Here is a 23,000-nt window from a genome sequence, read left to right on the forward strand (position 1 = left end):
ACACAAACACTTGCTTAATTTTCTGGGTGACTGAAGAAAAAAAAAAAGAAGGTACTAGAAGGGTGTGGCAACTCATCCAAGGTCACACAACAAGTCAGGGCATAGACCAGCATTCTGGTTTGGACCAAACCTCCCGGGGAAATCGCACTGACAGTTTCGCAGGACTTGTTTGTTTTGCTCCAAATAGTAAAGTTAAAAAAAAAAAAAAGGAAGGCGGGAGGGGACCGTCTGTTTCGCTTAAAACTTGCAGAGACAACAAGCTGGCCCCGCGAGGAACGGCGCTCGTGCGGGCAGCGGGCAAACTCCGCAGGGCGGCGGCCAGGGCCCAGGACCTGCGGGCAAGCCTAGGCCTGGAAAGTTCGAGCACGAAGGAAAAACACTCAGGGACGCCCTGGGATGGTGGGAGAAAGACCAAAGGGAGAGACCACCTAGCGCGAACCGTGTGTCTCCACGGGTGGGGAAACTGAACATGTGAAATAATGTAACAGCAAATGACAGCGGCGTCCGAGCCGCCGGGAGAGGGACCGTGAACCTCAGAGAGAAGCCGCGACCCGGCTGGCGGGCGGGGAGCCAAGACTCGAGCCCCGCGCACGCACCCCTCGCCCGAGGCCCACCCTCGCCCAGGCAAGTCTGCGGGGCAGCGGGCTGGCCTCGCGCCCTCAGCTTCTCACTCTTTCGTCTCCCGCGTCGGCCTCTGGACACCTCCGGCGGCGCTGGGAGAGGGCCCGGCGCGGCCTGCCCGCGACCCTACTCCCCTCACCTGGCTCAGGCCCCTGCAACCCGAAGAGGTGAAGGAGGCGGCGGCAGGTGCTGCACACACGAACCCGCGGCGGCGGCGGCGGCGGCGGCTCCGACCCGCTGCCCTAATCTACCGCCGCCGCCATGTTGGCGGGTGAGGTCACCCCGGCGTGCTTCCGTCACCGCCGGCGTTGGGGCGGGGCGCGGGCGCGCCGCAAGGGGGCGGATGTGCCCTCCAGAGCGGAAGTCTGGACCACAGAGGTTTTGTGGTGGAGGCACCACCCTTCTTCCCGCAGACGTGACCCGGAAGGACCACTCTCTCCTGGCCTACTCTCCACTTGGAGAGCCGCTCTATGGTTCCGCCGCCGGAGGTGGCCGCCACGGGCTGCTGAGAAGGGGGCTGACTGGGATGGGCCCACCGTCGTGGGTGCGGAGGCGGGCAAAGCCTGCGGGAGCAGCTGCAGGCGCAGCGTGAGTGTGTGTAGGCGAGCCGGCTGACGGAGTGTCGGGTCCTGGGAGCGCCGGCGCAGCAACACTGGGGAGCTGGGTCACTGCGGATGCGGGGCGGTGGGGGCGACTCAGCGCCGCAACGAAGGCACGCTTTGGCACCCGCCCCGCGAGGGAATCTAAGGGAGCCACGGTGTCTGCACGCCTGACGGCCCGGAGGAGGGGCCGAAGAATAGAAGGCCTTTGGGCAGTGTCCCTGCTAGTGGGGTCAGAGGGTTCTTTCTATGCTGATGAAGATGTTTTCCGGTTGATTGTGCTGGTGGTTGAGCAGCTCTGGATACTCTTGAAGCCATTTAATTGTATTCAGTTGTAGACTTCAAAAAGGTGAAGTGTATGTGAAGTATATTTCTCAATAAAGCTGTGAAAAAAGAAGTGATGAAAACCTGAATTGATGGGAGGGTGAGTGGCGGAATCCGAAAGAGGGTTGGAGTTAGTGTCCTAGGAGGCTTGGGGCCGGCGTGATTGACTCGGGTGGTGGTGCCTTGGCAGTGAAATCGGATAGATTTGCCCAGAAAAGACTTAGCTAAGAAAAATATAAATCACTCCTTAGTAGTGCCTATTAATCGAGCTATGTTAAATTTTCCCCATCGTCCAAGTAATGGCTCTTATGGTTTTTAAGCCAGGATCACGCATTGCGCTTGGTTGTTAAATCTTTTAACGGTCTCTTAGACTTAATTTTTAAAAAGTTGACTTTTTGAATTGTACAGAAATTACTCAGCGATAAAAAGGGACCGCTGATACGTTACAATATGGATTAATCTGAAAATGTTTATATTGAGTCGAAGAAGCAAGACTTAAAAATGTATACACACTTTGTGATTCCATTTAGAAGGATTTCAGGAACAGGCAAAATTAATCAATGGTTATAGAAATCAGCACTGTTGCCTCAGAGTGTGGGATTGACTAGAAAAGAGCTTTCACTAGGGTGATGAAAAGAGTCTTTATAGTATGGTGGTCACACAGGTGTCAGGACTCATCTAATTGTACTTCGTAAGTCTATGTGAGGTAGGAGATAGATGAGCTCCAGGTTTGACATTTACAGCTGGCCTTCTATTTGCATTTCATGAGGCAGGAAGAAGTGGGCTTCAAATTACATACTTAAAACTAGTCTCCTGTTTGCCTTCCCTGAGACGCGAGATAGGTGGGCTCCAATTGAGGAATTTACAATCAGCCTCCTGTTTGCCCTCCAAAATGGAAGTAACAGCAGTCATAGCAATAGTCAGGGTGATAATATGGCAAGGACAAAGACGGGCAAAACCCTGTTTGAGTAACAGATTAAGAGATCTCTGCTCCCCCTGTATTTTGGGGACAAGTGATAACACCAGAAAGGCTCCTTGGGGTCAAAAGTCAAGGGATAATTCTAGGCCATAATGAGTCTTCCTTCTCCCAGAAGCCTTCACTTTGAGATCAGTCTTGCCCAAGGTGTGCGTGCGAACCCCAGGGGAGGGTCCTGAGACAAATCAACCTGAGGGGACAAACAAGATGATCAGCCTGAGGGAAGACAAAGACCCAGAAAACTGCCACCTTATAAAGGATTTAAACTTAACCAAAGACATGTCACTCTCTCTCTGACCCTGTGTACTTTTCTTTTCAATCAACTTTTCCTTTTTACCTTCTTCCTCCCCTGAATTCATTCTTACCTAGTTGGTTAGTCCCTGTGGTCCAGTGGTTAGGACTCCCTGTCTAGGAAACTAAGACTTTGTTTCTGCTCGCTGCTACTTACTGCTCCTGTGTCCGAAATCATATGCAGTTCATTCTATGTAAATTTTTTAAAAAAGCCATGTAAAATAATCCTGTGTGGCAGGTTGCCAATTCAATATATGGTTAGGTAAATTTTGGACTGTTTTCAGCTTTAGGGTTGGTTTTCACCCCTTTTCTAAAAAAGTGTTTGAATGTATACAAGGATAACATATAAGCCAATGGAGTTGAAAGGTCAGAATGGTCCTTCATTGCTTTGCAACAGAGACCAGTGGGGGAAGGGGTAGTCTTTTCAGCAAACAGTGGTAAAATAATGTCATTCTTTTACAGAAATTACTTTAATCACAAGCAGTTCATGATTTTCAGAGGTTTTGGGGGTTTTTTCCCAACAGATCTTAAGTGACACAGAGTCCTAGACTGTAGCCTGATGTGATTATAAAATCTAAACTAATTACATTCACTTTATTCTTGTTCATCAGTTGTTTATTGAATGCCGACTATTATCAGGCCGTGTGCTGGATGCTGGGAAAAACCATGACATCGTCTCTGTTGTGAAGCTGACACTTTCGTTGAAAAACCAGATAAAACATAGAAATAAAAGGGGGGGAAAAAGCTTATAATTGTGGTATATCCTGAAGTAAACAAACAAGGGACAGGAGTAGAAAAGGTGAGAGGGTGTTGATGGAAAGGGACTGATAAACAAGCCAAGGGGCAAGTGCAGGAAAAGATTTTCTCAGGTGAAAAGCTTGAGAACAAACCAGTAAAGCTCTGACCTGATGAGAAGGGGAAGGGGAGTGATAAGATCAGTGAGGTGGCAGGGCCGGTTCAGGCAGCTCCCCAAGAGCACATGGGAGCCACAGGAGGTTATAAATTGGAGAGTGATTAGAGGTCATTACTTGTGCCATGCGGATGGATGACTGGTTGGAAGGGGCACAAAAATGTAAGCACCTAAGTTAGACTTTCACTACTTTCTGCCATCATTTTTTTCTTTGTAAAATTAATTCCTCAACATTCAAAGACAGATGACCTTAGTTTCTCTCTGTGAGTGTCCTCCCCAGCAGACAAACTGGTCTATTTATTCTGGTGACTCAATTTACAGATAAACCACAGACTGAGGTCTTAGCTTGGAAGCAGGTTAGACAAGGAGCATGTAAACCATCTCTAAGTGACTAACCTGAAAGGAATTTAGGTCAGCAATTTGGGTGAAGCCATAAGGTAAAGAACCCACCTGCCAATGCAGGAGACAAAAGAGACGTGGGTTCAACCCCTGGGTCAGGAAAATCCCCTGGAGGAGGAAATGACAACCCACTCCAGTGTTCTTGCCTTAATGCCATGGGCAGAGGAGCCTGGCAGGCTATAGGACCACAAAGAATCAGACAAGACAGCACATAGATAAATAGGCTTATCTGGGAATGGGATTTTTGGAATTTGTCTGAAAAGTTGTTTTAATAAAACTTCTTCACAAGACCTAAGCTAATATAGGAGGAAATTGGATTTGGAAAACCACCAACTAGTTAATTTTGGTGTGTTACTCCTAGTAACTCTCATTTCTGCTTCACTCTGTGAACTTTACCTGGTTCTTATGGGGAGAGGGGGAGCTGCACCAAAGGGAATGCTAAGTGTATCTGTATCTTTTATTTAAAAAGAGAAGCCCTAAGGCAAATGTGACAAATGCTGATTCTCAACTGGATGGTGGTACATGTACATTTGAATTATTCTTTGTACTTTTCTGTATTTTTTAATGTCTTAGAATAATAATCATAAAAATCAGCACACTGTTTTCCAAAAAACAAAAGCACACTTATCTGGATAGTGTCACATCTGTCCCAGACATTAATTTCATACGTGATTAGACAGCCTGCCGGGGACCAGCCCCGGCTGATCCAGGGTATTCGAAGGAGAGACGGCATAGGCGAGGATCAGGATACAATAGCTTCAATTAGATATTAATTAAAGATATAAAGAGTAATAGAATAAGGATAGCTCAGTAGGAAAATTCAGTGGAGAAAAGAGGCTGAGTAGCTTGGTTTACGTGGGAGACCAATAAAACTTCAAGACAAGAAGTTTGCACCACTTACGTAGGCCGCAGGCGTCCTTCCGTTCTCCCGAAGGAGAGGAGACACTGAGGCCTCCCTGGTCGGATCTTAGAAGCCCAGGCATAATTAGTAAGCATGGTGGGTTCTGCGCTCCAGATGGAGACTCAGCCAGAGTGAGAGAGAGAGCGACATGGGGAGACCAGTATTTCGAGAAACTGATCCCAATTCTTTATTTTCCAGAGTCTGTTTTTATACACTGAGATGTTATACAAAAGTCACGTGGGGACAGCAGTCCTGACTTGTATTAAAGTCAGGTGCTTCACACAAATGTATACAGAGGTCTTAGGGTGTTACATCATCTTCTGGCCAGGGGGCCTGCTGACAATTCTGACCCTCTCCTTGTGACAGCGGTCAGTCAATCAGGACACTTATTTCTCCAGGGCTGATTATTCTCAAAACAGACGCCACCCAAATAAAGTTACATTCCTACAGGGTGAGGGTGTAGTGGGTTTTAGTTAAGGAAAGAATTTACTTAGCCTAAGGTCTAACGTGATTAATATCAAAGGTTAATACTTATTCCTTCTATATATTCATTAATGTGTGTAAGGGCAGGGGATGTGGAGACGTAGCAACAAACATTGGCTCAACAAATGAAAAACCCTTCACCAACACAATTTCTAATCAGCCCATTATACTTATACTAATAGTTTTCTAACTTTTCTAAGGAACCTGTTTTTAGAAGGTTTAAAGCATCTCGTGCCTCTCACGGTTGGGAGGCTGTGAGCAATCACATGTGGCTGGACGAGCCTGTCAGGCAGGCTAGAGAACCTTCAGAGGAGTTTGAGGGTTAAAACACTCTTGTCACACCCAAGAGTTTTTATTGACTGGAGCTCTAGGTTAACTCCTTCTCCGAAAGAGGTGGTGGGGGACAGCCCCCCGTAAAGTCAGAGGTGTAGGTAAGAGCACAAAGTAGTAAAGTAGGCAGGCTCTGGTAATGGGGGTAGATGCTTGAGAATTTCCAGGGGGACTCCTGAGGCTCGATCCCGCCTTTGCGTATGTCGAGCCTCCTTCCTCATGACTTTTGTCACGGGCGGAGTACCTCACTCTGGCCCCCAACAGACAGGTACTTAGGAAATGGCAACCCAAGAATTCCAGTGTTCTTGCCTGGAGAATCCCAGGGACAGGGGAGCCTGGTGGGCTGCCGTCTATGGGGTCCCACAGGGTCGGACACGACTGAAGTGACTTAGCAGCAGCAACGGCAGTTTTTTGTTTGTTTTTTTAAATATTTATTTGATTGGTCTTGGTTGTGGCACTCAGGATTTTTTTTTTTTTTTTAACTGCAGCATGTGTGATCTAGTTCCCTTACCAGGGTTCGAACCCAGGCCCCCTTCATTGGGAGTGCAGAGTCTTAGTCCCTGAACCACCGTGGAAGTCCCAGGACATGTGTTAGTTTGCTATTCTCACTCCTCAGCGCCACATAATTGCACAGCATTGTAAAAAAAAAACAGGAGGAGGACTTCCCTGGAGGTCCAGTGGTTAGGACTCCATGCTTCCACTGTAGGGAGTATGGGTTCCATCCTGGTCAGGGAAGCTCTGCATCCTGCATGGTGTGGCCAAAAATAAAAAAATGGGAAGAGGGACTGTAATCCAAATGAGTGAAGACCATCTCAGCCTGACCTGGTCTTGCATTTCCTGCACTGGCAGAGAGAGGCTTTACCCCCAGTGCCATCTGGGACGCTGTGCGTGTAGCAACAAGGGTCCAGTACGCTCAAAAATAAATTCAAAAAATTTAATGAGAAAATGCAGAAAGAAAGGAAAATAGGCAAGATAAAATAGTAATACTTCAGCCATTAGACAAAGTCAAGGACCTTTAGTTCTTTAAGAGCTATAGATAATATTCTGAGCTGTCCTTTGAGCTGTTTTGCAGATACTGAGACCCTCACCAGGTGGAAGAAGTTAACACTATGATGCCCACAAGCACATTGACCCAAGTTCAGTTCAGTCGCTCAGTCCAGTACGACTCTGTGACCCCATGGGCTGCAGCATGCCAGGCTTCCCTGTCCATCACCAACTCCCAGAGCTTACTCAGACTCATCTCCATTGAGTCAGTGATGCCATCCAACCATCTCATCCTCTGTCATCCCCTCCTCCTCCTGCCTTCAATCCTTCCAGCATCAGGGTCTTTTCCAATGAGTCAGTTCTTCGAGTCAGGTGGCCAAAGTATTGGAGCTTCAGCATCAGTCCTTCCAATGAATATTTAGGACTGACTTTGATCTTGCAGTCCAAGGGACTCTCAAGAGTCTTCTCCAATACCGCAGTTCAAAAGCATCAATTCTTTGGCACTCAGCTGTCTATATAGTCCAATGCTCACATCCATACAGGACTACTGGAAAAACCACAGCTTTGACCAGACAGACCTTTGTCGGCACAGTAATGTCTCTGCTTTTTAATGTGCTGTCTAGGTTGGTCATAGCTTTTCGTCCAAGGAGCAAGTATGTTTTAATTTCATGGCTGCAGTCACTATCTGAAGTGATTTTGGAACCCAAGAAAATTAAAGTCTCTCACTGTTTCCATTGTTTCTCCATCTATTTGCCATGGAGTGATGGGACCAGATGCCATGATTTTCCTTTTTTGAATGTTGAGTTTTAAGCCAACTTTTTCACTCTCATTCATTCTCATTTCACTCTCACTCTCTTTCACTTTCATCAAGAGGCTCTTTAGTTCTTCTTTGCTTTCTGCCATAAGGGTGGCATCATCTGCATATCTGAGGTTATTGATACTTACGGCAATCTTGATTCCAGCTTATACTTTATTTTGCATGATGTACTCTGCATGTAAGTTAAATAATAAGCAGGGTGACAATATGCAGCCTTGACATACTCCTTTCCCAATTTGGAACCAGTCTTGTTTCATGTCCAGTTCTAAATGACCCCAGACCAGTTGAAACCAGAAGGTTGATAATGCTGACTTCCAGCCTTCACCCAATCAAAACAATGTCCATGGGCTGATCACACGCTTCTCCTTGAACACTGTAAGACTACTCACTACCCCTCCAGGGCAAGACAGTTTTGAAGGCATTAGCCTGCTGTGGCCTCCTCCTCTCCTGGCAAAGCAATAAAAATAGTTTTTTACTCCATGCAAAAAATAAAAAAAAACCCCACACTATCTCTGAGATTTAGTCTGGCACCGGTGAAGAGGCTGAATATTCTGCAACAAGGGGAAGCTAAGGAAATTGATTAAGCCGTAGGCTTTTGTCCACACATCAGCGTTGGCTAATGAATTATATAATGTACCCCAGAAAGGTAAAAGGCTTCTATTACGGGAAGCAGTTTTTAGGGGCTCTCAATTTTCTGTAAATGTAAAGCTCCTCTGTGAGTGCATGTGTGTATTAGTCACTCAGTCGTGTCTGACTCTGCGATCCCACGGACTGTATAGCCCTCCAGGCTTCTCTGTCCATGGAATTCTGCAGGCAAGCATACAGGGGTGGGTTGCCATTCCCTTCTCCAAAAAGCTCCTCTAAAAACCTGTTAGTAAAAATACTGAAACTTTTGCTTCCATTAGGGCCAGGGCAGTAAAATAAATTCTGGCTGGCAGAAATAAACGTTTTTAAAGAACACAGTCGACAATGCTCAGCAGTCAGACGCCTAACGGCGAACCTTCTACCCGACCCCCAAGCGGGCTACTAGGGAAAAAACCCATGAGGGGTCACGAGTCGGCGACGGGGGCGGGGCAGGACTTCCGGGTTGCTCTCTTTCCCCACTGGCTGGGCTGCTCTCTCCCCACTGGCTGGGCTGCCCGGCGTCCTGCGCAGGAACCGGAAGTCGAGCTCACAAAACAGGAGGCGGGGAGCTTCGCCGGCTTTCGTCTCCCTTTCTCCCGTCTCCTGTGTTAGGTCTTACCTCCGGCCGATCGTCCGCCGCCGCACGGCTTGCCGCCATGGCCCTCAGCGATGCAGACGTGCAGAAGCAGGTGAGCGCCAAGCTGGGCTCCAGGAGGCAGGCGGGCGCATCCCCGGCCTGGATAAGCCCCGCGGCGGCCTCGTCGGCCAGGCCTCCTCCGTTCCTGGGGCCCTGCCTCAGCTGCCGGGCGTCGGCGGTGGGCGTGCCGCGGGGCTGTGCGGGTCGGGGCTGGCCCTGGGGTCGCGGCGCTGGCGCGGCGCCTCGTCGTTCGCGGGCTGGGCGGGCGTTGAGCGTCTAGGCCCGGCCTTCGGGAAGGATCCTCAGGCCACAGTTTTTAGGGAAGTCGGCCCCTTCTTTCTGAAGTTTGTAGGAAAACGCTGACTAACGCTTACGCACCGTCTTGTGAGTCTTGTTACGTGAGGAATTCGGTGTTTCTTCCTTGGAAATTTCCATTTCCTCGGAAACGTCTTTGCTTTTATTCGTTATCTAATCAGCGCTCAGAAGGGCGGAGTGTCTCCTTTAAGTGCATCTTCGGCTGATCACAGAAGGCGGCAAGAACAGCTCTGGGGGGAAGCTTAAGGCGTCTTCACAAGGTGCCGTGCGGGCGTGAGCATCAGCCCGTGCGGCGTCCGAGCGTCGCTGTGGGGAAGGACGCGGTGCCCTCCACACTGCCTAGTAGTGGTCACCTCCCGGCCCCGGCCCTCTCACCCCTGATTAGGATAGAGCGAGAACTAAGGGTTCCCCAGGAAGAATACCTTATAAAGGTAAAACCGTGGTGAAAATCAAAGGCATCTTTTGTTTCTGTAAAACGGTTAAGAGTGAAGAAATGTATGGCCTGTACCCCTACACGTTCCGCGGGGTCTCCATCAGGGCGACGCCTGCGCTCCCCGTAATTCTCATCAGTGACCGGGCTGAGCACCAAGCGCAGACCAGACGCGTAGAAATCCTGGGTGTCCAGATTCCTCCCCCCCCCCCGTATTCAAGTATTTGTCCATGTTGCTTTTCCTGTCTGAGGAGTATGGTCGTTTATTTCAGCAAATCTCTAAAGGAATCGGACTGCAAAAGGGTAAAACCGAGTAGATTTAGCAGGAAGAAGAAAAGTGTAATTTAAGGGCAGATTTTTCTGTCTTGGGGCGGAGTTAAATGTCCTGAAGCAGGTGACTTTCTCTTGTCGGAACTCCCAGAGGCGCGGTGTGTTCCTGTTGACTGTAAACGGGCTTCTCAGATGGAGGTTAAAATGAGTGTTTTGCTCTAGGCTGTGCTGATCTCGTCAGATCTAGTAGCAGGGGGTCCAGCAGGAGCGATAAAGGCAGATAATGCAGGTTTGAATCAGGGTTTACCTCTGGAGGCCAGTGGCTTTTAGCATTTATAAACTGTGTTTATTTATTACTGTATTTATTTCCTATTAAAGAGTTTGTGGGTCTTTTTTGGATGTGGACCATTTTCAAAGTCTATATTGGATTTGTTACAACATTGCAACATCACCTGAGAAGGGAAATGCACTTCAGTAAATGATTATTGAATGAATCAGAAAAGATATATTTTCTTGTCATTCAAAAATAACCTTTTCGTTCTTCTAGATTAAGCACATGATGGCTTTTATTGAACAAGAAGCCAATGAGAAAGCAGAAGAAATTGATGCAAAGGTGAGATTCCACTGTCTAGGTTAAAGAAGTTACCTGAGTTTTATATGGTCTTGCTTTCCTAATTAGTACTGAATAACATTGCTTAACAGAGCAATTTTGAGTTGCATAGTATGTCTGTATGTTATGTAAAATTGTTCTTTTCTCTAGGTATAATCAAATACCATTTAATACTTAATTTTCATTGTTCTTTTAATTTATTCTCCAGTAGTACAAATAAAGGTTATATTTCCCTGTGCTGTAAACTGTATCCTTGTTGCATGTTTAATATTGTTTTGATGACCATCTGAGTGCTGCAGTTTCTTGTATAACTAGTTTCCTTATTTCTCTCTGGGACAAATATTAGCACTTAATGTTTCAGCTGCTAAATGCATTTTTATTTTAAAGTAGTCTTATCTCATATGACGCCATCATCTGTACTTATTTCCTGTGATAGGTGTAGTAATAAGCTGTTAGGCATTTATTTTAGAACATGAAGGTTCCAGTAGCTGTGCAAAACATTAAATATCTGAATGAGTAACTTTAGCTAACTTCCAAAGTCATAATTTCTTACTGCCTGAAAATCACAGACAGTTGACACACTGAGATAGTCTTTGTAAAAAGTGACTGCTCAAAAAAAAAAATAAAGTTTACTTAAGGTTAAAAAAAAAGTGACTACTCAATAATTAACACTAAAAAAACTAATAACTCAAATTTATATAGTTGATCATTTTAAAAGGACTGTTAGATTTTGAACGACAAGGAAAGAATACTATTTTTATTTTATAAGGGAAGACACTTAGACTGAGATTACTTGACCAAATATTTTAGACAGTAACTCAGATCTTCTAACTCCAAATTCTGTATCTTTTTCATATACAGAATCTTCTGATTATATACTTTGTAAATTTGTTTGTGGGTACTATTATCCTTGATTAAATTTTTACTCTGGCTTCATTTATGATAAAAATCACTGATCTTTCCTTTTGAACAAAAGGAATGAGGAGTACTCTTTGAAGATGAGTCATAACACTTTTTCATTTTAGATATAGAATAAAGTGAATTTAAGCAAATACCCTGGTCACCAGCAGCTTAAAATAAAATTGTCAAATCTGTATAATGAAATAATAATAATTAATTTCTTGGTAGGCAGAAGAAGAGTTCAACATTGAGAAAGGTCGTCTTGTCCAAACCCAAAGACTGAAGATTATGGAATATTATGAGAAGAAAGAAAAGCAGATTGAGCAGCAGAAGAAAATGTGAGCTTTGAAAATCACTGGGCTGAGAGGGTCCAGCAGGTGCACTGGGGTCAGCAGATACGGGTTCTGGTTTTATCTGGACCACTCACTGCTTATCTAACCTTGGTCACTCTGCTTAACTTCCCTTTCCTCACTTGGGAACATGGAAGCCTCACTGGATTACTGAAATATACAGTTGAAATAACTGATAAAGTCTTGCCACTTGGTAAGCACTCAATAAATATTTCGTAATATTTGAGAATAGGTGGGTATAAAGCACTGCATTATTTCAGGGAGTTCTGTTTGGGTCCGTACAGAGAAAGGTATTTGCGTATCTGAAGAAGGGTGTACATTTTTTTCTCTGCAGCTCTAGTGATGATACTTTTCCATGCCTTTTGCAGTCAGATGTCCAATTTGATGAATCAAGCGAGGCTCAAAGTCCTCAGAGCGAGAGATGACCTTATCACAGTGAGTAATTAGTCCCTTTAGTTATAGTATTATAAAATGTTTGTCTATTATCGAGAATTCATTAGTTCATATTGGATTAAGGACTTGATTAATGATTTTTAGAGAGAAAACCTTTGGTTAGCAAATCAGTACAGTAGGTATTGTAATAAATAAAGAAATGAATAAGATATGTGTCCCATTTTCAAGGACTCACTGCTCTGACAACATATAGACTCTTCTGGGTCACATAACTCATGATGGAGGACCGTAGAGTGCGGGTGATGGGGGCTTGAGGCTGGAAAGCCTGAATGGAGTAACATAGGGGCCCTGAGTGCACGTGAGGAACCTTTGAGTACTTTCAGTAGAAGGGTGTTGAAGTTTTCACTTTATTTTATGAAGAATATCATATATAGGGTTCATGATGTAAGTTCATAAGTATGTAGACTAAATTTAACAGGGAAGAGGTTAGACACGTAACCGTCTGCAGAGTATTGTCATCCAAAGGACAGGGCAGGAACATACACTTAGGTCAGGCAGCCTGAAGGAATTTGAATTAATTCAGAAACCAGGGAATTCCCTGTGGGTCCAGTCGTCAGGTCTCCGGACTTCTACTGCAGGGGCCATGGGTTCAGTCTCCTGTCGGGGAGCTAAGAACCTGCGAACCACATGGCATGACCAGAAAGGAAAATTCAGAAACCAATCATGGACGCCTCTATATGCACTGCTACTCATATTGTTGTTGCGGAGGCCCTAGATTTCTTAACAAATGGAGAGATAAGTTAGATAAATATTGGGAAGGAAGAAACATACTGTTTTGATGCTACAATTATATACTAAAAAATACAACACCCAAAAAACACTAAGAACTAGTGATTAGTTCAAATGGTGACTGGCTACAAAGAGAATATACAGAAATTGATAGTTTTTCCACATGCCAGCAGTAACTAATTAGGAATAAATGTTAATGAATAGGCCCAATGTGGAAAAGCTGTAAAACTGGAGATATAAAACTTGACTAAGTAGAAGACATACCATCTTAGATGACTAAAGAAACACAAATATCTTAAGATGTTGGTCTCGTCACATGACTAGTGTGATGGCAGCAAGGACTGAGTGGGTTGTCAGTGGGGATGCATTTTATAGGAGGACACTCTGGACATTGGCTGCGGATTGATCTTCTGCTGCCTCCTTTAAGACTGATACAAAATCCTGAATTTCAGGCCTGGCTGCCTAGAAGAGTGGTGGTTCTATTAATGAAATAGGAAGTCAGGAGAGCGGACTCTTTTAAGAACAACAATCAGATGACTTTGACTTTGGACCTGTTTAGAGGGGCCAGGAAGCTTCCAGATGGAAATGTCTGCTAGGGTGTCTCAAGTGTGAGGACACACTGTAACAACACAGCAGGAACTACAGCAGAATCCTCTGACGTAGAGCAGCAGCCCACCCAGCATTGTGAGTACAAGTGTGCTCCAGTAGAGAGAAGAGTAGCTCCCCTAACACCTATTACAGACCCCAGAGTAGCCAGGGGCTTCCCTGGCGGCTCAGACTGTAAAAGAATCCGCCTGCAATGTGGGAGACCTGGATCTGATCCCTGGGTTGGGAAGATCCCCTGGAACAGGGCATGGCAACCCACTCCAGTGTTCTTGTCTGCAGAATCCCCATGGACACAGGAGCCTGGCGGGCTACAGTCCACGGAGTCGCAAAGAGTCGGACACGACTAAGCACAGCACAAGCACAGCAGCACAAACTAGCCAGAGTTTATCTGCTTCTTAAACTCTTACACCCACATGTCTTTCTGATTTCAGTACCAACTTGATCTTTTAGTTTTCACTCACCTGTTTTCATTTCCTAGCTAGGTTCCCTTGAGGGAGGCAGCTGTGTGGGTTGCAGGGTTTTGTGTTGCTCAGTCCTGTAGGAGTCGAGACAAAAGACTGTGTCTGCACTACAGCCTTTTGAGGGTGACTATGAAGAATTAAGTCAGTCATAGCTTGGAGACGGAATTGGAGAGAGCAGCATGAACCAAAACCAGGAATCGACAACACGAGCAGGAAATGGAATTGTCCAGAAGAGCAGGGAATATAGGAGCTGAGGCTGGAGAGAGACACCAGCGTTTGGTTAGACTTGATGCCTACTCAGGAGCGTGGAAAGTATCCTTTTACCTTTTCTCTTAACCCTTAATAGGCATGGAGATCTCATGGAGGGCCTTGTTAAAATGCAAACTCCAGGCCCCATTTTCCAGAGATTTTGGTGGCCTCATCGGGCATAAACAGCCCAGAGTAATCTTGTTGCAGGGCGTCTAAAGGAGCATGCTGTAGGATTAGGTTTGTGTTGGAGAAAGAGAACTGGTGATGTAGGGAGAGAAAATGAGGTTATGGCTTAACTTGGATCTGAAGGTCAAAAAGCAGAGAAGCCCAGACCAAATGGCAGCAGTGGTCATTAAGAGAAGGCCAGGGCCTCGTCCACAGATTGTTAAAGATTGGAGTCTGTAGGACTTGGTGACTGCAGGTTGTGAGGAGTCGAAAAAGACTTAAGGTTTTCTTACCAGGTAAGGCACCTGGATAGGTATTGGTAAATACAGGGGGAACAGCAGGTGGAGAATGTGATGAATCTTGGCATTTGAACGGCTTCAGAAGACCAGGTGAGTTTAGGAGAGAGGTTGGGGCTGGCATATAGACAGCTGTCAAGCCCAGTCTGTGTGTGGATGAGCTCATCACCATTGTGGATGTAGGATTCCACTGTCAGGCAACCACCTGAGAAGCCTCGAGCTTAACAGCCAGGAAAATAAGACATTCTAAGGACATGGGGAAAGCAGTCATGTGGAAGGAGAATAAGAAGCCAGGGACAGAACTCTTTATTTTTCTCTTGTTTTGTTGAGCTGTTAGCATTTCGATAGATACCAAATGCAGTTATTCTGTAACGTGCAGCGTTTCAGAACACATTGTGAGCTTTTGTTTTGCTGATTAGAATTTTGCGAAAATAAATGTTGCTCTAATTCAGTTGTTCTAAAGCACTTGTTTCCTTCGGCCTTTGCAGCCTAACACTGGGCCATGGGGGACTTTTCGGTTTAGCAAACCCCAGTAACCAGCCCCAACTATGAGATGATGGGGAGCAGGGCAACATGTCCATGTTTCAGTGCAGTTTGCTCTTTTAAAACCTTCATTTTTCCAGCTTGCGCATAGAATCAAACTATTGAAGAAGGGGATTTGTCAAGCAGTTGGCTAGGAAAGGATGGGGAAACAGATGGAAGGACATGGTAGCAAACAGGCAAGCTCTGCTGCCCGCAGTGCTTCATCCTTTGGTTGTTCTTCTCACTGTTGACCTTGTCCCGCTGCCTTGCCCCGACGCTTTCCAGTGTTAGAGCCCGTTTTTGGGATCTCTGTGAGGTGTGAGTTTCTGTTTCACCACTGTCTGCTGTTCGGTGGGTGCATTTGTTAGCTTCTTTGAACCTTTTGTTTCTAGTAGAATGGGGAAAGCACACACCTGAAGGTTCATGTAGGAAAAGTGCCTGTATAGTGCCTCATGCGGAAGAGGGCAGCGACAGTCTTCTCCTGTCACTCTCTAAGCCTCACACCTTGTAAGGCACTGTTCCTGTTGTTGGGAGATAGAGCACAAGTACCCTGCAGAAATTCTGATGTGTTGGTCCCTGAAGTAGAGATTGCCGGTGCTGGGATTGACGGCCAGCTGACTGTCCACACGTGGAAGGACCAAGGAAACATGGTTCTGTTGTCGTCGTCATCATCAGGTTTCAGTTTCTTGATTTCTAGGAGCATGGTCCTAAATCTTCAGGAAGCTAGAGGCAGGTGCAGGTGGACAACTCTCAAAGTACTGATCTGTAGGCTGAGAGGTAAAGACAGTGACTTACACCTCTCTCCATGAGGCATCAGGCTGCAGCCAGAAGCTGAGTTTAGAATCAGTATCACTGGAGTATTGATGCCTAGTAACATCACTGCTCGTAACTTACCGTCCTCACCTGTAGGGCACGTCTGTTCAGTGGACAGGAATGCTCTAGATAGGGGACGACACAATTTCCGTTAGGTTTTAGCTTTCTTATCTGGAGTTCAGTTTTTTCCAACTTCCTGTGCCCTTGCTTGTAGTTGTGGGCGGTGTTAAGACTCATTTACCCATTTCCAGATTTTTCATAGTGGGTTATTTTTATAAACAGCTGCACTGCTATTTAGAGGTTGACTTGATTCTCATAATGTAAGGCTGTCTCCAAACTCCCCTTTCCACCCTTACCTGCTTGACCAGTGTGGATGGTCAATTCTAGCATAAAGAAACGTGCTTGAGGGATCTCTTGGTGAGGAGGGGCTTAAGTTTCTTTCAGCCAGATGTATAACACAAATGCTGTAAACCTTTGTGCCATGAGCTTCCTAGATTATGAAGGCTTAAAATGCTTGGCAGTGGTTCCTGGAAAGTGGTGGGGTCAAGGGTGACTCACTCACAGAACCACTTCCTTCTCTCTACCCTCACTTCCCAAATTCTGATTGGTCTCTAGGTGAGCATGTAGCTTCCCTCTCCTCTTTAAATCCCCCACAATCGTTCTAGAGATTGTGTTCAGTAGAGTAGATGCGTGGGAAACTTTTTGGGATGGAATGTTCATGACAGTGTTGGGTGGACAGCAGTGGAACTGAGGGGTATTATCTCTGCCTGGGTCCACTTTTAGCCAGTAAACCAATATACGCTTATCACTTACAGAGTAATTTCCAGTGTGTTCTTTGCAACCATGTGAGATTTCTGTTTCTGTTAAAGAAGTGTTTGTTACAGATGATTAGAAAATACAAACTTAACACAAAATTGAAATCATTGATAGTCCAGCCTCTTTACAGGTAAACATTGATGACACTTTGTTCTCTGTTCAGAGACTCTTTCTTTTCTAAATAAAAAATAGAACCATCTTAAATGACTGTCTTAATGCTACAACTTGCTTTTCCAGTCTGTGTCACACATTTGTGTCAGTCGGTAGGGCTCTTCCGCTAGGGCATTGTCTCCCTGAGAGCTGAGCTGGCGCTGCTTCTGTGTATCTGTGACCTTAGCACAGCATCTGCTTTACTGTGCACCTCAGAGAACGTCTGTGGAGTGAAAACCGCCACAGAGTGAGAACTGATTGGACACAAGCTGGGCCAGCCCCGTGTGGGTTCTGAGCGGAATACCCAGGTGCTTGGACAACTTTTTTGTTTTCCACCCTTTGTAGGACCTACTAAATGAAGCAAAACAGAGACTCAGCAAAGTGGTAAAAGATACAACCAGGTACCAAGTGCTGCTGGATGGACTGGTCCTCCAGGTAAGTCTGTAGGTCAGGTGTACCACAGATGGCCACGCGCCTGCAGAACCGACAGTGTGAGAAGCCCGCTGTGCCCCTCCTGCGTCGTCTTGTGAACACACAGCTCCTGCGTGTTCTCATCTTGGCTCTTTGCCTCGTCGAGGAAGAGATGCTTGGGAGGACGGTGGTATCTCGCAGGTTGAATGAGACTGATACCTTTTTAATGGTTCTCTGTAACCCCCAACTATAAACCTTCCTAATTTTATTTCACCACTGAAATGCTTGTTTTAGGTATTGAGGTTTAGACCACAGGCTGTATAAACTATGTTTCCTGCTCAGGACAAACAGTATTTGTCCTCAACCTAGCTGTATTTTGGGCTTCCCTGGTGGCTCAGAGGTTAAAGATCTGCCTGCAATATGGGAGACCTGGGTTCGATCCCTGGGTTGGGAAGATCCCTGGAGAAGGAAATGGCAACCCACTCCAGTATTCTTGCCTGGAGAATCCCATAGACAGAGGAGCCTGGTGGGCTACAGTCCACAGGGTCGCAGAGAGTCAGACACGACTGAGCGACTTCACTTTCACTTAGCTGTATTTTGTTCCCATCACTAGAGCATTTGGGTGTATTTATCTGGTTTGTGACACCAGAGTCTTCCCATTTTATTGTGCTGTGTAGGCCCTCTTTGGGGGAACTTAGGACTTTTCCCCCAACTCTGAGAGAATTATAAAGACATTCTGTTTGCTGTTGCTTTATTTTATAGTTTGTGCTGATTGCATCTGTGCTTTAATAGGGTTTGTACCAGTTGCTGGAGCCCCGGATGATCGTTCGCTGCAGGAAACAGGATTTCCCTCTGGTGAAGGTAAAGTTTGAAAAAAATCCTTTTTCTTTTTAAAGATCAATGTGTTGGGTATGAAATGACAGCTCAGCCATGGAGACTAGAAGTCTTCACTCATTGGAGATTCTGACTTCAGTGTACCCAAGCCTCTGATTTACTGTCTCAAAGAAATCAAGCTGCCAGCTGTGTTAGTACCCTCCTCCCTTCCTGGAGACCTTGTATACCATGATCTGAAAATTCAGTAAGAACGGTACCTACTGGATTGGAGCCGAGGATAGGCAAGACCACAGAGAAGTGGCATACTCCCAGAGCAGCAGGGCTTGGTGCTAACTTAGTACTGTCCTACACCTGGAGGAGGCCAGGAGGTACCAGCAAAGTGATGACAGAGAGTCACTGCCAGAGGCCAGTGTTGAGGAGCTTCTCTCTTAAGGGAGGAGACCTTGGCCCCAGGGAGGACCAAGGCCCTGGCAGGCACACGGTGGCAACAGAAGGATCCTTAGGTTGTAGACCCACCCCCCACCACCAGCTCTGATTATGTGCCAGCTACTCTGTTCAGGTCGTTCTTCCCTGTAGCTTACAGTCGGGCGAGGTTGAGAGAGCTTAGTCCCTTAGTGACTACATTTTAACGCACAGTATGTTTGTGGCTGCCCCAGGTCACTTGTCTCCTAGGAGAGCAGACTGCCAGGTGGGGAGCAGTGTTCACTCTTATCTCCACTGTGAACTAGTGAGCTGTGCCAGGGACCCGGAGCCCGGCTTGGGCCGCCCACCTAGACGTGGGGCAGTGCACCTTGGTGGGCGTCGCTGTGAAGCTGCTGGGGCCGGATGCCGCCAGAGTGGCATCTGCTCTCCATGGTGACACTGTGTGAGACCTGAGGAATAGGAAGAATTCAGTGTATGTGTACATCTGTTCAACTGGTAACAGGATCATAAAAAGACTAAAGTTCCGTCATGATGTTATTAGTGTCTTGCTGGAGCCCACACCTGGTGCTACCTTCAGTCAGGTTAGAACCTCTTCCATCTACCCTATACCCCTTCCCCCAGCTCACTCCTTTTTAAAATGTGGTAAAAAGTGCATTAAATTTACCATTGTTACCAGTTTTAAGCATACAGTTCTGTGCTTTAAGTACATTCGCTGTTCTGCAACTGTCCCCACCCTCCTTCTGCAGAACTTTCCATCTTCCAAACTGAACAGCAACTCCATGAGCCCCTGGCAGGCGCATCCTGCTCCTGTCTGTATCACACGGCTACTCTAGTGCCTCTGTAAGAGGAATCCTACCAAGCCTGTCCTTTGGTGATGGGCTTACTTCACTTGGCATATTGTCTTCAAGGTTCATTGATGGTATAGCCAGAGTTGGAATTTCCTTTTTTAAGGATGAATCTATGGACCACATTTTATTTACTCATTTGTGTTTATAGACACCTGGGTGGTTTCTACCATTTGACTGTTAAAAATAAGTGGGAATATCTTTGCTTGTATAGATTGTTGGTTTTGAGGATAACTGTTCTGTGTGTGTGGTCAAGTTGCTTATTTGTGTCTGACTCTCTGTGACTCCATGGACTGTAGCCCATCAGGCTCCTCTGTTCATGAAATTGTCCTGGCACAAATACTGGAGTGGGTTGCTGTTTCCTCTTCCAGGGGATCTTCCCAACCCAGGGATCGAACCCACATCTCCTGTGGTTCCTGCATAGTTTTTGATGACACCTCTGTGTTTTTTTTTGTCTTTCCAGGCTGCAGTGCAAAAAGCAATCCCTGTGTACAAAGTTGCAACCAAAAGAGACGTTGATGTCCAGATTGACCAGGAGGCCTACCTGCCCGAGGAGATGTAAGGAGTGCTTCTGCTTTTAACATGCAAGTGGCTCTGGCTGCATGAACAGCCACATGCTGGACCTTCCTTGTGTCCGCTGGGCTCAGTGTGCTGGAGGGCAGTGGAACCCCGCTCATTTGTGCCTCCTGTCAGCTCCTGTTGGTCTCCTCTTGTGAACCAGATTCTTATGGTTCCTCCTGCCAAACAGCAGAACAGATTTTGTACCCAGAAGTTGAAGCTCGGTACACGTGTGACTAGATGCTGAGAAAGGGGGTGGCTCCCTCTGGCCAGGAAACTACTTTCATGTCTGGCTGGTGGACTCCGTGGTGTGGACTGAGCATTCTTGGTGCTTCTACTGACGGCTGGGTGCAGTGGGGTTGGCCACAGGAGCTCCTGGGCGGGGAGGCCAGGGCATTGTTTCCTTGTAGCTTTCCAGCTCTTGGCAGCTGCCATGAGGTAATGTCTATGCGGAGCTGACCCAGGGCTCAGGATCCAAAGCCACTCTGCTGATGGGTAATTAGCGGCGGGAGGAGATAAAACCGACAAGCAGTTTGAGGTCTGGTAAATAGCAGGTTCCAGTCAGGGCCACTGTTCACGGTGTTTTGAGTCTGGACCCTTAGAAAAGTCAGACAGTACATACCCTGGATGTTAGAGCACCTACTCCAGAATTAAACAGAGACGCTTCACCTCTGAGGGGTTTGCTCACAGCTGACTGGAGCCTGGATCAGATGAGGACTGGGACTGTTGATTGGCAAATGGGGACAGAATTCCCCTTTTTGTTCTGTTAGGGAGGGGCAAGTTGTTGGAGTTAACCAAGTGAGGTTGGCACATAGTCACTTGGGATGAGTTACAGTTTCAAATTGATTGTGTATGTTCATTGGCCTCTACTCAAGAGGAAGAAGGTAACTGCACCACGGGTCTGTTTTCCTTAGATCTATACACATGGTTCTTTACCTTGTTCTTTGTAGAGCCGGCGGTGTTGAGATCTATAACGGGGACCGCAAGATCAAGGTGTCCAACACACTCGAAAGTCGGCTGGACCTCATAGCCCAGCAGGTGAGTGTGGGGACACTTCTCAGTCAGTTGGCCTGGGGTTACTTTGAGGTGATGTGGAGAACGTGTCGTTGGTATTTGAGATTTGTCGCTCTTTGTACGTTTTGGGACATTTTCTTGAATGGAGGTTTGGACATTTAGTGTCATTTGCTGAGATGATACCATGTATATGAGGGTGGGCTTGGGGATAGAACAAGGGCTTTGTCTGTCTAGGATCTCACTACGTGTGAGATGTATCGGGGTGCTTAAGAGATGCTTTACTACGGAATTGCTTAACGAAGGCCCTAGAACCCCACACCCCTGAGCGAGTGACAGGAATCAAGTCGCTTGTTAGAGGAATTGCTGCTGGGTTCCCGTGTTTGCAGAAAGCGGTCGCGAAAGTTGAGTTGTCCCCGGTGTGGGGCCTTTTCAGGAGTGCGGTCTGCTTGACCACCAGGCACACGTGGGTAAATTTGTAAAACTAGGTAAACTGAACGTCCTTTCCAGAGCTGCATTGACCACACGTGGACGGCAGCCACCGTCCTGAGGTTGGGCCCTTGGGGTTTTCCAGTTGCTACTGGAGGCCTCAGCACATGCCTGCCTTGTCTACTCGGCACAGGGTGGGTGCTCTGTCTGTTGAGAGAGCGTCACTTCTGCCCATGTCAGAACATGACGGAAGCCCCGGATGGTGGTGACTTCTGTCGCTTCTCTTTGTCCCCATTAAGCAGTGGCCTGAAGCCCAGAGGTGTGATCGTCACCTCTCTCTCGGCCTCTGCTGGGATAAGTGGTTGGCCCTGTGGCTGCGGCTCAGGTGGGTCCGTGCCAGGCCGCACTGCCTCACAGAAGTTCTCCACTCTTCACAGATGATGCCCGAAGTGCGGGGAGCCTTGTTTGGTGCAAATGCCAACAGGAAGTTTTTGGACTAAGCCAGCAGGAGGTGCGTGACGAGGACGCTCCCGTCATTGGAAGAAACGAGATGGCCTGTATAGCTTCCTCTTTGCTGTCCCCTGCCCTTATTTGTCAGTGGGTGCTCTTCTGTAGCTAATGTTCTCCGACTGATGGGTAATGATGGGAGTCTCAGTTAGTACATTAGGAAACCTTCCTCTAGCTTGTCTCAAAGTAGCACAGTTCCCGCCGTTCTGTAGCGTGCAGTTGCGGGGCCAGGTGCGTGCGTGTCCCGCACCTGCTGCTGTCCTGGGCTCCACCATCCAGCCTACAGGCGGTGGGGTGGTAGACTCAGTCCTCAAGTGCATGTGGGCCTCATCCCTTCCGGCAGCAGCAGCTTCTCGCCTACGTGTTTGGACCTAGAAGTGTCTGTAAATGTGATTTAAGGTCTATTCCATGAATCTGCTCTATTTATTAAAACACAACGTGGAGGTGGATGTCGCTGTGGTTTATTACACAAGGGCTGCGACTCCACTGGGCGATCTGGAATGCCGGAGCCACAGCCCAGCAGTGGTGGGCCACCGACGGCTCCCTCCCTCTTCCTCTGCTTCTGCTCCTTTTCATCCAGCTCTCACCCTGAGGCACCCTCCACAAGGGGCTCTGGAGGGGCTGACGGCTTGATTAAGGAAGGTGTATTAGATTTGGTAGCATCAGAGAAGGTGGCGGCGCAGGCCCGGGGAGAGGAGTTGCTGTGTGTTTGGTGCATCAAGACTTAAAACCCTGTGTGACCTGAAGATAAGGTGTCAGTCAGTCCTCCACCCTCAGGATGACCTGAGTTGACTCAAGTGTAGCTTTGTCCTAAATGGACGCAGCTGGGAAGACGCGCGGTCTCCTCACAGCCTTCACGTCACACAGGGCTCCACGGGTGGAGGATGTGGGGCCAGGGGACCCCCAGCCTTGGGACGGCTGTCGTGGTCCTCTTGAACTAAAATACAATCC

At 47.0% G+C, this 23,000-nt stretch overlaps 2 protein-coding genes across 10 annotated transcripts in view; one reads left to right on the top strand and one right to left on the bottom strand.

Annotated features, from left to right (window-relative positions):
• Window positions 1-901, bottom strand: part of BCL2L13 (BCL2 like 13) — a 50,561-nt gene extending 49,660 nt beyond the window's left edge. For 7 of the 8 annotated variants that reach the window (XR_011464340.1, XR_011464338.1, XR_011464339.1 and 4 more), the window contains exon 1: window positions 761-901. The gene's annotated coding sequence lies outside the window, so the exon portion shown is untranslated. Of the gene's footprint in view, window positions 1-671 lie in introns of all 8 variants that reach the window. The other variant, XM_070371648.1, reaches the window with a different exon arrangement.
• Window positions 761-22,498, top strand: ATP6V1E1 (ATPase H+ transporting V1 subunit E1). 2 transcript variants are annotated; one of them, XM_070371655.1, is made up of 9 exons: window positions 761-1,209; window positions 10,459-10,524; window positions 11,650-11,759; window positions 12,140-12,206; window positions 17,377-17,466; window positions 18,235-18,303; window positions 20,008-20,102; window positions 21,053-21,140; window positions 21,980-22,498. In XM_070371655.1, exons 1-9 carry the CDS (start codon window positions 883-885, stop codon window positions 22,040-22,042), a joined length of 975 nt encoding a protein of 324 aa, XP_070227756.1. In that variant the 5' UTR covers window positions 761-882; the 3' UTR covers window positions 22,043-22,498. The 2 variants fall into 2 exon arrangements, with proteins under 2 accessions (XP_070227756.1, XP_005895266.1); XM_005895204.3 differs by lacking the exon at window positions 761-1,209 and adding an exon at window positions 8,790-8,948.
• Window positions 22,499-23,000: the final 502 nt, after the last annotated feature.

The sequence above is a fragment of the Bos mutus genome, chromosome 5, assembly GCF_027580195.1.
Source record: "Bos mutus isolate GX-2022 chromosome 5, NWIPB_WYAK_1.1, whole genome shotgun sequence".
Taxonomy (NCBI): domain Eukaryota; kingdom Metazoa; phylum Chordata; class Mammalia; order Artiodactyla; family Bovidae; genus Bos; species Bos mutus.

Coding starts and splice junctions, on each gene's coding strand:
- ATP6V1E1 (XM_070371655.1), top strand. CDS start 883: ATGTTGGCGGGTGAGGTCACCCCGGCGTGCTTCCGTCACCGCCGGCGT. Junction 10,525..11,649: donor CAGAAGAAATTGATGCAAAG/GTGAGATTCCAC, acceptor ATTTCTTGGTAG/GCAGAAGAAGAGTTCAACAT. Junction 20,103..21,052: donor GCCTACCTGCCCGAGGAGAT/GTAAGGAGTGCT, acceptor TGTTCTTTGTAG/AGCCGGCGGTGTTGAGATCT.